Here is a 10,537-nt window from a genome sequence, read left to right as displayed (position 1 = left end):
AAATGACACAAGTAAAAAAAAAACATCAGCTTCTTTTACTATACTTGGATGCTCAAAACTCTTATGAACCATTCTGTGAAGCTGAAAGAATAACATGAGAATATTTATGTGATTAATATATTGCAAGGTGTGTGAACATGCAGCCTCGGCAAGGCTTTCTTATTTGTACACATTTTAACTCAGATTTATTTATAGATTTCCAGTGTAATAGTTACATTTGTGATGTAATTACTGCACAGTCTGTTGGACTGTATTTTCCTCATTCCCCTTTCATCAATAAGAAGAAAACATAATTATACAATGCCTTGGAAAACCTTTAATTCTCAAAAACAGTGAAATGGTTTAAATCAATTAATAACACTTTTCATCTGAATAAGCTAGCCTAAATGTTGTGGTTGTAAACTGGCTCCCCCCCCCCCAAAAAAAGGTCCTGTTGTGAGTGTTATGAGATTGACTGTATGCCTGCATGGCATGACAGCAAAGTGATGGATGGCGCTCTTTCCTGGGTGTTGCCCTCTCTCCCCTTCCTGCTCCCGATGCACCCAGGGTGGCTGTGGTTTTCGGTTGAGAGTACGCGGTGCACAGTGTGCTGCCGTTTCTCACCAGTGTGTTGACTGGGTGTAAAAGCTGTGTGTTGATTGTAAAGCGTCCTTGTGTTCTGTAACCCTAAAAGTGTAATTTCATTCATTGTACATGTGTCTTGATTGTACTTCACAAGGAACAGAAACAAGTGACAAGATACAAGTGAAGTTCCATTATAACTTAGCACACGATGGAATTTAGGTCTATAAACGTTAAAAGTGGTTATTTCAATACGTTTGCTTACAGAAATGTATTCACGGAACGTTCCTAACTAGCTAGCTAGCGTTATGTAGCAAACGTTCATGCGACTAGCATTAACGTTAGGCTAGAATCTCTTTGAATGGCCTAAATAGCTACTGTTGCTAATTAATGTTAAAGGTATTGAATCCACACTTATTAAATATAAATTACTTTTCTAGCAGAATATTCGCGCTCTGCGCCGCCGCAAACCAAACCCACGTTTAAAGAAAATAAAGACAACTAACTCTGGCTACTGGTTGGCTTAATAAAAAATGACTGACATCAAAAATCGATCGTGTAATTGGCTTCAGACGAACATGATTAACATATGCTCCGCCCTTTACTCGGCCGCCTGGTGTACCGGCCTACAGCAAGAACGCCAGTTAGTGTTAGTCAGATCACACTGGTTTGACATGACCGACTTTAAGGCTTGACATTTTTAGGGACATACGTAGTAACGGGCAAAGGTAAGTGTTTATTAGTCACTGGGTGACTTCCTGGGATGTTTATGAAATCGGATCTCATCACAGAATACCTGTACTTAAGATGTGTGTAGCGAGCTAGCTAGCTAATCATTTTGTATGCACAGAGGAATAAAAGAAGCTAGCATTATGTTAATTAGTTAGCAGGCTAGCTAGTTAGCTATGTTAGCTGACTGTCATTACTAAACGTTAGCGCTACTTTTGGTGCTCGTTTACGCTTGTATTGGCTTACATTTTACCTAACGTTACTTGACTATCATGTCGCCACTAACTCGTTTAGTTACATGGTTTTTGACGTAGTCTTAGATGTAGTTAGAAAGTCACTTCAGCTTTGAGGTCTCACGTGTTGTTTTACGCCTTTTTTTCGGCAAATAAACTGAAGTATTTATAGGCAAACTGGCTCAGCTACTCTTCATGTCATGTCTTTCTTTGACCTCTCCTTAGTCCTAAAATGAGAGATGAAAGCTGAAACTAAGATAAGTAAGGCCAGATTTGGCTACGTGACGGTGATGTGAGCGCTCTTGTAATTCCTAACGCAAGGGGTAATGTTACACACTACCTAGTTTAGTTTCGCCAGGGAATCTCCTTGATTTACAACTGAGTGTTAAGGAACTACGAATAGGTACTACGAAAGGAACTTCTCTACCCCTTTGTTGCTGAAACGGATGTTGTACAGGCAGTGAAAAATGTGCACAAGTGCAGATAATTGATTTATCATTCTGTGCACTTTTGCACATTTTTCCACTGTCTGTACAGTTCTATAATGGACCAAATAGAAATATTTAAAAATCTGGACTTGCTTTTTTCTGTGTTGTGAGTTCTGTTTTTTTGCACTAGAAACAGATAGTTACACGCTTTCCTAAAAGCTACCAGATTCTAAGAAAACCACAAATTTTAGGAATTATTGTTAACTGATGTGCTTAGATCACCTTTTGATTGAAGTTGCACTTAATCCCTTAATCATCTTTCTCTTAAAAAATCCCAGTTCAAGCCATTTACAATCAAATTAGCAACAGCAGTTAACATTCTATATCATCTGTTGACCCAGAAGTTCATTAGGCAATGGAGGACGTCCTCGCTGAGGACGAGCAAGCCTTTTATTCTAAGGCAGAACAATATTGGAAAGAGGTCCCACCCACAGTGGATGGAATGCTCGGAGGTTATGGCAGCATTTCTAGCATTGACATCAACGGTTCCAAAAAGTTCCTGCAGAAATTCCTTGGGGTGAGACACCTTGTGGTTTGTTTATGGACATGAAGATGTATTAAATTGTGCATTTGATGCATGAACATTTTTCCATTTGGTGAAGGGAGGTTAGGGGCAATTGAAGGTGAAAATTCATTAGACAGATTAATGCATTCACATGTCACTGAGCAGGGCTTTTGAACTTATTTTAGTTTCTCAAACCCAACATTTTACTCTTTTAATGATGTATAGCAGCCCCAGTGCAGTTTCTACTTCTCCTTTTTCTTCCTCACTCCATTTCCCCTATGCTCTATTCCCAGGAGGGCAAGGGAAAGACTAGGCCAGGCTGTGCGTTAGATTGTGGAGCGGGAATTGGCCGCATCACCAAGCGACTGCTCCTGCCGCTGTTCCGCACCGTAGATCTGGTGGATGTGACGCAGGAATTCCTGGACAAAGCTCGCACTTACCTGGGCGAGGAGGGCAAGAGGGTAGAGAACTACATCTGCTGCGGCCTGCAGGATTTTCAGCCCCAGACAGGACGTTATGATGTAATCTGGATCCAGTGGGTCATTGGTATGGCACGGAATCCACTGATGTCAGAACACCCATAACCTGTCCTTTATTTACTGCCTTTAATGACTGAGCAGCTTTTCCTGAAGTATGACTCTTGGGTGGTCCTGATCCAACTGAAGTGGGCTCAGTATGAACAGTGATGCTATAGGTACTTAAAGTAACTGGCCTTTCCTCTACAGGTCACCTAACCGATGACCACTTGGTGGAGTTCCTGCGGCGGTGTCGCAGTGCGCTGCGTCCCGATGGGCTCATTGTGGTGAAGGACAACGTGGCCTACGAGGGTGTGGTGCCCGATGACGTGGACAGCAGCGTGTGCCGGGACCTGGGCGTCTTGCGCCACCTGGTGGCCAGAGCTGGACTTACAGTTGTCCACGAGGAGCAACAGCAGAACTTCCCAGAGGAGATCTACCAGGTCCATACGCTAGCCCTTAGATAGGAGCTGTGCACCTGAGTGAAAGCTCGAACGTGTTAACAAGATTGTCCCTTGCTGCCATTGTCATTGCAGTTTCAAGTTCCAAGATGGGAATGTCACAACAGGATCAATATGTATCTGTATCAAAGCTTGGGATTTTAACAACGGAGATTTTAGGAGTCCTCTGTGCACACAGACTCCTATATACTACTGCTATCAGGGATATTGGACTATGTCAGATTACAGTAGTAGGTCATATAAGCATTTAGGAAATCTAAATGTCTTTGGCCTATTTTTTTTAAGAGCTATGTTTGTGGAAGTGCCCTTGTTTGCATTCATTGGAATGAGACTTGATAGTGTCGGCCCATCTGAGATTAGCCCTACTGTGTGTGTGTGATTATGGGACTGAGCAATAAAACCTTGACGAGTCTAGGAGTATGTTTTGTACATAACTTATTTAGGGACTTAAAAGTATATGCACGTATTGTTTACTGTGAGTTTGCACAGAAAATAAACAGCTTTGTAGATATAACTTCTGAACTGTCTTTTATAGAATTATTCCCCAAGTGTGATAACCATGTACTAACCATGTCTATGATTTGTTTAAAGGTAATGTGTGTATTTCTAATACATAATTATAATATTTAGCCAAGACTCAGGAAATTAGTTTATGGATTTATTTAAGGCTTAATTCACTGTAGTTGTATAACAGTTTCTACATTATTGTATTCATGTATTATTGTTATTAATGCATTATTATACATTATAACAGTGCAGCTTATACATATAAACTTGATTTTGCGTCACTTGGTCCCTCCATAGTGCCATGTAGAATTAGCAGTACCTAAATTCTACTCTAATCTACACCACTCAGTACCCAGAGTCGTAGGTCTTAATAATACAGCACAAGTAGATGTGCACTCGTAAGGCAAAGGTTGGAAGTCTTTCTTCTTTTCTTTCAAGTCACACGGAGCCCATCTGAATTCTGTGTGTGTATTTAAATCATTAGTTGCATTAGATTGGACAACTACACACAGCACTAGCACACCCATGACTTGTGTTATGTCTACCTTTGGTACTAAAGGCCCAACCTGGGAATAAGTATGAACTGACTGTACACTACGTGTACAGAGGCTGATCAGGACCGGGTCTCTCAGTCCGTGCACAGAGGCTGATCAGGACCAGGTCTCTCACTGCGTGTACAGAGGCTGATCAGGACCAGGTCTCGCTCTGGAAGAGACCTGTCTTCTCCATGCTGTTGAGCATTTCCTGGGCCTGGCTCTCAGTCATGCCTCCTTCCTGCTTGAAAACCTCCTTCAGCGCATCACACACTGCTGCAGGCATCTGCTTGGCATTCCTAGACCCAAAGAAAGCACTCAGTGAAGTGCCATTGAAAGCAGATGAAGATTACGGACTTCCCGAAAGTGTGGCAACAGTGAATCCTTTCCTACTTGGTACTAAAGGCCCAATTTGCACATATGTGTGAAATGGGTGTGCACAGAGGCTCATCAGGACCAGGTCTCTCACTGTGGGCACAGAGGCTGATCAGGACCAGGTCTCACTCTAGAAGCAACTGGCCGTTTCCATGGCACCAAGCATTTCGACGGACCTACCCCGCTATGTAGAAGACTGCATTCCTGTTTGCAATCATGTCCCATAAAAGTTTGGCCTGTTCCTTTACTCTGTGCTGAACATAGATTTTGTCCTCCTGAAAAAAAAAATTGTAAAAGATTTGTATTGACTTTAAAAAATACACACAAGCTGTATATTTTGTAAAGTCAGTGGCTTGAACAAATATAAAAATGTTACATTTTACAGCATTTAGCACACTCATATCCAGAGCAACTTACAAAAGTGCTTGTCATTTACTCATAGAATGCATCCTAGCCAGTATAGGTTAGAGTCCAATAGAGTCCTTGCTAATACCACTTCTTCAGTTTTTTTCTATTATCTGTGAAATATTTAATTATTATGCATATGTCTTCAATATGCATATTTAGCTTTTGGTCACCATGCCCCAAATGCCCACCTCCCAGCATTGATGTGGGGGGGTATTAACTCGGTGAGTGCTGCACCTGGCCCTGCTCACCTGATCTCTAGAGAATGCAGTGAACAGGGTCATGTGACCAGCTTGAACCTTCTCCTCCCACTCTGTGCGGCAGTAGAAATCTTTCGTCTCAGACCGGCAACCGAAGAACAACAGGTTAGCTGTGAGGGAGGTGAAAACCTTATGCCATGCAATATATAACACTACGAAGACATTATACTAGACCAAGAAGAATAGCTAAGGAAGAGAAAGAAGTACTCATCAGATGTAGAAACCTTTCGTATTCGGAAAACCTCTCACAGGTGAATGTACCTGTTTTACCCTGAGCAATTCTCTCCTGTATGGCAGCTCTGAAAGGGGCGACCCCTGTTCCCGGCCCCACCATTATCACAGGTGTGTGTGGGTCCTGGGGAAACTTCAGACCACCCTTCTTCACCCATAAGGGCACACAGACCTCACCTGAAGAACACACATCCTTAGGATGCAGTTGTTTGAGCTGACCTTAACATAACTATGCTTGGCTGGTATTAGTGGTTCTTTCTGGAATAGTCTACATGAACACGCATACCCTGAGAAGGGTCCAGAGATGCCAGCCAAGAAGAGCACAAGCCTTTCCGTGCCTTATGAAGTCGGGTTTTATACTTCACCACGGCCACCAGGATCTGGATGCGGTTATGGTGAGCCTGAAGAACATTGGTTTTTACACTGGGATCAACCTTCAAGGCATATTAAACCAAACCCATGGCATGTCCTTCTGCGCAGTAATTACTGCTGTGGGGATCAGCGCTTGTCCATTTTTGATGTGCTGAGGCAGGAATTTACCAAGAGGGAAGACGCAATGGAGAAGGAGCGAGGCTGGATTTCAGGGATCAAATCCAGCAGGTAGTTCACGTTCAGCTCAGCTGTCGTATGAGGGAAGTCAGCGAGAACCTGATGGTAAGAAACAGCAGTTAGGGGTTAAGTGGCCAATAGGAAACAGCAGTAATTTGAAGCAGTGGCCAGTAAAATTTTGGGCCACCCCCCCCCCCCCATCAAAATACATTTCTGAGGTTATGTATTTCATGGCTGGCATGATTTTCAAAAGTCATTGAAAATTTAGCAAAGTGTGTATCTGTCGCCACTGTGCACTAAAAACATGATCATATACACTGGATACAGGTCCACCACCTAATTACATTGAGCATTTTTGGCCAGTCTGATATGCATAAAATTTTCAAGTGTTGTAATGCTGATGGGGAAATGCAAAGGACCTGCAAAATACAATGTTCACTATTGATGTCACACCCAAAAAACTCCTTCAGAAATACAATTGTCCAAGAATATGAGCTCTACAATCTCTTCATGGAAAACGAGCGTGAGCGCGCTCACCTCCAGGGCCATGCGGCGGGGTCTGTTGCAGTAGCTGTGCAGCTCGTCCTGGCCCTGTGGCGAGCTCAGCTCCGCGAGCTTGCCCCGTTCCATCTCGTCGGTGGCAAACGAGGCGAGCAGCTCGAAGAAGGATCGCCGCGGCACAGCGGCCACGTCCAAGTAGCGCTCCACCAGGTAGCGGACAGCACAGGGCTGGGGCAGGCGCACAGGGACAGGCGCTGCAGGGAGGAGGGGTTAGCCACGCTCGCTGCTTTGCGCTGTTGTTTTGCAGTTTATGTCTGGGACACAGGAACCGGACGGCTGTGCACATATTTACACACACACCTACACACCCTAATTTACACACCCTCATACCTGAACATACCTAATAATTTATTCTCTCTTTCTGCAGAGGTATACCTAACCCTGATGTCATGTCGTTACTGAGCCTCAACCCGTCTCAGCTGCCATGGCTCCTCCCACCTCCCCCTGATGCCCCCCTGCTGTGGCCCACCACACCTCTACCCGAGTCAACTACTTCTCCGTTGCCCTTGTTGGATGTTCTGCAGGATGGGTTTCGGGTTTGATTGCTTATGTCCCCCCCCCCCCCCCTCCCCCCAAATCTCCCTCTCTCTACTTATTCTGCTCCTTATTGTTTATATTATTGCTAGTGTCCATTGTCAGCCAGAGGAGGATGGGCTCCCCCTTTGAGTCTTCGTTCGTATCAAGGTTTCTTCCTTATGCTCTAGGGAGTTTTTCATTGCTATTGTTGCCCTTGGATTGCACATGGGGGGCTTGGACTCGGACATGTGTAAAGCTGCTTTGTGACAACAGCTGTTGTAAAAAGCGCTATATAAATAACTTGACTTTGACACACACACACACACACACACACACACACACCTGTGCTGCCATCAGTAGGAGTGAGTGTGAAGTAGCGGTCAGGATCGAGTCTCAGTAGCTGGCAAAAGTGCTCCACGTCTTCTGGAGAATTACACGGTCGTATCATCACAACATCGCCTGCACTGTACCTGTCATACGTACGCATGCACGTTTGACAGCATTTGGGGAAAAGCCTCAATTATGAGAATGTTTACAGACACATGCTGAATGCATACTTTTTAGAGTGATTTTAGACAACTTGAAGTATTTAAACATTCCTTGCTTTTAATACTCACTGGATTTTCGAGCCTGTGATGTCAAACTCAATATGTCTCACATCCTGGAAATGAGAAGGGTCTGTTACTCTCTGATTGGACACCACTCGCGCTGGAAAGGGGTGCGTTGAAGAGGGCAGGGCATGGTCGTCAGGTGGGAGGGGCTGCTCAGCCAACTTCTCTGTGATCTCATCAAGGAAATGGAAAACATAGCGAGGAGGAAGCCTACAGAAACAAATCGAATTCTAATGCCATTCTTTATTTGCATCCTTCTGTCCAAACAGACGGAAAGAATGACTGCAGCGGGTGTGGCTGACACCTACGGTTTGCCCTTTTATTTCTCATTAAAAGCTCAGGCTGTAAACTCACAGAAGGATGCCTAAAATTCAGGCATTCTGCTTCCACACTAGCCACATATGAACGTTAGATTTAACTATTAATTGAAGTGAAGATAATGGCACTAATATGCAGTACATGAACATGAAGGGACTAAGAGAGAAGCCATCCACAGGTCAGCAGGTCATTATTATGTTCATTTGGACTGTGCCGTGACCACTTGAGACAGACAGAGACCAGAGACAGACTTAACACTTCAATCAAAGCCTCGCATCAGAGGATGAGGTAGACTCACGGATCCTGGTCGCCAAGGGGACTCACGCCAGCAGGCAGTGGGTATAAAGACAGAGTCTTCTGCCAGAACAAAACCAGCCAGGGGTCAATCACTGCATCTGGCCTGGAAGATATCAAAACAACGTGATGTAACTACAGAGGTGCCAAAATTCATACAACAGACGCAACATTCAAACAACTGGTTTGAAAACTGTACAGCTTTGCTGAACATGTAGTGCAATTTACAATAATGTGTACAGCAGAATGCAGACTGCTCCAAGGAGCCTGTTTTTAATTTGGATATCAGCTTATATATGGAGAGCTGTGATAGTGATCAAAAATAGTTCCATAATATGAATTGCTCAAAATGAAAACATAGAAATGCACTTAATCGCAATCGTCTGGAACTCCGGATTACATTTGGGCCTTTCCTAACTACGTGCTACATAGATCTCTGGTGGGTTCTCACCCCAGCTCATGCTGATCGTCAGCCAGGCCAACAGGGAGGAGCGCACTCGCACCCAGCTGCTGCAACCGCTTATGAAGCTTCTTAGCAACAAAGTTGAACCTGGAAAATGCCAGGCATTCATTCAGTGGGACTGTAGATGTAATAATGTAAGTGAGTAAAAACAGATTTAGTTGCATAGCAAATCTCACTTGGCATAAGAGGAGTCCCCCAGACCAAGCACTGCGTAGTCTAGGCGACAGAGAGAACCGGCGGGCAGAGACTTTCTGAACAGAAACCTCCAGAAGTTCTGCAGAACAAGAACAGACAACCTGTGAACTCCTAAGGCAAGTCAACACGCAAACAGCTGAGGGTGGGGGGCCTCTCACATAATGTTATACTGTATTTACCTTCATATTATCTGGAGGGTCACCCTGCCCTGTGGTGGAACAAACAAACACCACGAGAGACTCCGATATCAGGTTCGCCTGCCACACACACAAGCATGAGCTCCATTTTCAGTACTGGCATCAAACCAACATAACACTAAGCTACACGTGTCTGTAGCTTATACATGTCTTTCTGTATCAATTAATAAGGTTTTATGGTCCGTGATGTATACTGACCACATTGTAAGTGTCCAGAGCATGCATGCGTACTCCCATCCGCCTCCTCTGGGCCTGACGTCCGACTCGCTCGGCAGTGTCCTGGGCTGTGCCTGTCTGACTGCCGTACAAAACCAGGAGAGTGGGGATCGACATTCTATCCCACAACACTGCTCTGCAATTACAAAAAAACAAAAAAAAAACAAACAAATTTTTTGTAATCTTACAAAGTAGAAAATCACCTGGTTTTGATTGTATTAAGATCAGCATATATTAGAATGAGCTGATTTCATATTAACAAAAAGAAAACCAAAATCGAAGCAATGCTTTTCCAGAGTTAGAATCAGTCTATAATGTGAGAACAGAATCACTGATCTGCCATTGGTTACACCGCGCATATCACTATTTCTCATTAGCATCTTAAGTTACTGCTTTACAGTTCAATGGACATTATTTTCAACAGCAGTCAGGTAGCATTTTTAAAATTCGATTGCATTCGTTGGTTTTCACCATCACAAACAACTGATCTTCACTAAATCGGCAGGTGTTAGCGATAAATGTCTGTTTGAGCCTGAATCTTTTCACTTAAGGCAACCTACACATCGATTTCTAGCAAAGTTATATACCTGCTATTGAAGGCCTATGTGAAATGTTTTAATGACATCATTAACGATATTTAAAATAATATTATAACTTTTTCAATACCCGAGATCTTGGTCTCGGAATTATTATTATTATTATTATTATTATTAAGTGTTTAAATTTGTAGCTTACTTAACACGAACATACCCGGTACCGTTGAACCTTTTTCAACGCAGAGCGTCCGGTAAACAGCATCGTTGACCTGTGATCC

At 43.5% G+C, this 10,537-nt stretch overlaps 2 protein-coding genes across 3 annotated transcripts; one reads left to right on the top strand and one right to left on the bottom strand.

The window, feature by feature from the left end:
• Positions 1–1,167: 1,167 nt before the first annotated feature.
• ntmt1 (N-terminal Xaa-Pro-Lys N-methyltransferase 1) lies at positions 1,168–4,006 on the top strand. Its single transcript, XM_026998573.2, has 4 exons — positions 1,168–1,289; positions 2,353–2,528; positions 2,810–3,062; positions 3,242–4,006. Exons 2-4 carry the CDS (start codon positions 2,367–2,369, stop codon positions 3,496–3,498), a joined length of 672 nt encoding a protein of 223 aa, XP_026854374.1. The 5' UTR covers positions 1,168–1,289; positions 2,353–2,366; the 3' UTR covers positions 3,499–4,006.
• A 130-nt stretch (positions 4,007–4,136) lies between these two features.
• On the bottom strand, positions 4,137–10,536 carry ndor1 (NADPH dependent diflavin oxidoreductase 1). 2 transcript variants are annotated; one of them, XM_026998570.2, is made up of 15 exons: positions 10,474–10,536; positions 9,706–9,859; positions 9,490–9,567; positions 9,292–9,389; positions 9,104–9,202; positions 8,657–8,758; positions 8,047–8,250; positions 7,772–7,899; positions 6,890–7,107; positions 6,344–6,451; positions 6,090–6,204; positions 5,834–5,980; positions 5,564–5,682; positions 5,088–5,182; positions 4,137–4,831 (listed from the first exon to the last, which is right to left on the bottom strand). In XM_026998570.2, exons 2-15 carry the CDS (start codon positions 9,838–9,840, stop codon positions 4,687–4,689), a joined length of 1,791 nt encoding a protein of 596 aa, XP_026854371.1. In that variant the 5' UTR covers positions 9,841–9,859; positions 10,474–10,536; the 3' UTR covers positions 4,137–4,686. The 2 variants fall into 2 exon arrangements, with proteins under 2 accessions (XP_026854371.1, XP_026854372.1); XM_026998571.2 differs by having other exon boundaries at positions 10,459–10,521.
• Position 10,537: the final 1 nt, after the last annotated feature.

The sequence above is a fragment of the Electrophorus electricus genome, chromosome 6, assembly GCF_013358815.1.
Source record: "Electrophorus electricus isolate fEleEle1 chromosome 6, fEleEle1.pri, whole genome shotgun sequence".
Taxonomy (NCBI): domain Eukaryota; kingdom Metazoa; phylum Chordata; class Actinopteri; order Gymnotiformes; family Gymnotidae; genus Electrophorus; species Electrophorus electricus.
The sequence above is the reverse complement of the archived record's forward strand: the minus strand, read 5'-3'. Positions and strand labels throughout refer to the sequence as shown.

Bases quoted from the DNA above. Each gene is read 5' to 3' on its own strand.
- ntmt1 (XM_026998573.2), top strand. From the start codon at position 2,367: ATGGAGGACGTCCTCGCTGAGGACGAGCAAGCCTTTTATTCTAAGGCA. The intron at 2,529-2,809 runs GTGAGACACCTT...CTCTATTCCCAG, and splicing joins TCCTGCAGAAATTCCTTGGG to GAGGGCAAGGGAAAGACTAG. The intron at 3,063-3,241 runs GTATGGCACGGA...TTTCCTCTACAG, and splicing joins CTGGATCCAGTGGGTCATTG to GTCACCTAACCGATGACCAC.
- ndor1 (XM_026998570.2), bottom strand. From the start codon at position 9,840: ATGTCGATCCCCACTCTCCTGGTTTTGTACGGCAGTCAGACAGGCACA. The intron at 8,251-8,656 runs GTGAGTCTACCT...TTGTTTCTGTAG, and splicing joins CCCCTTGGCGACCAGGATCC to GCTTCCTCCTCGCTATGTTT. The intron at 4,832-5,087 runs GTAGGTCCGTCG...CTTTGGGTCTAG, and splicing joins GCAGTCTTCTACATAGCGGG to GAATGCCAAGCAGATGCCTG.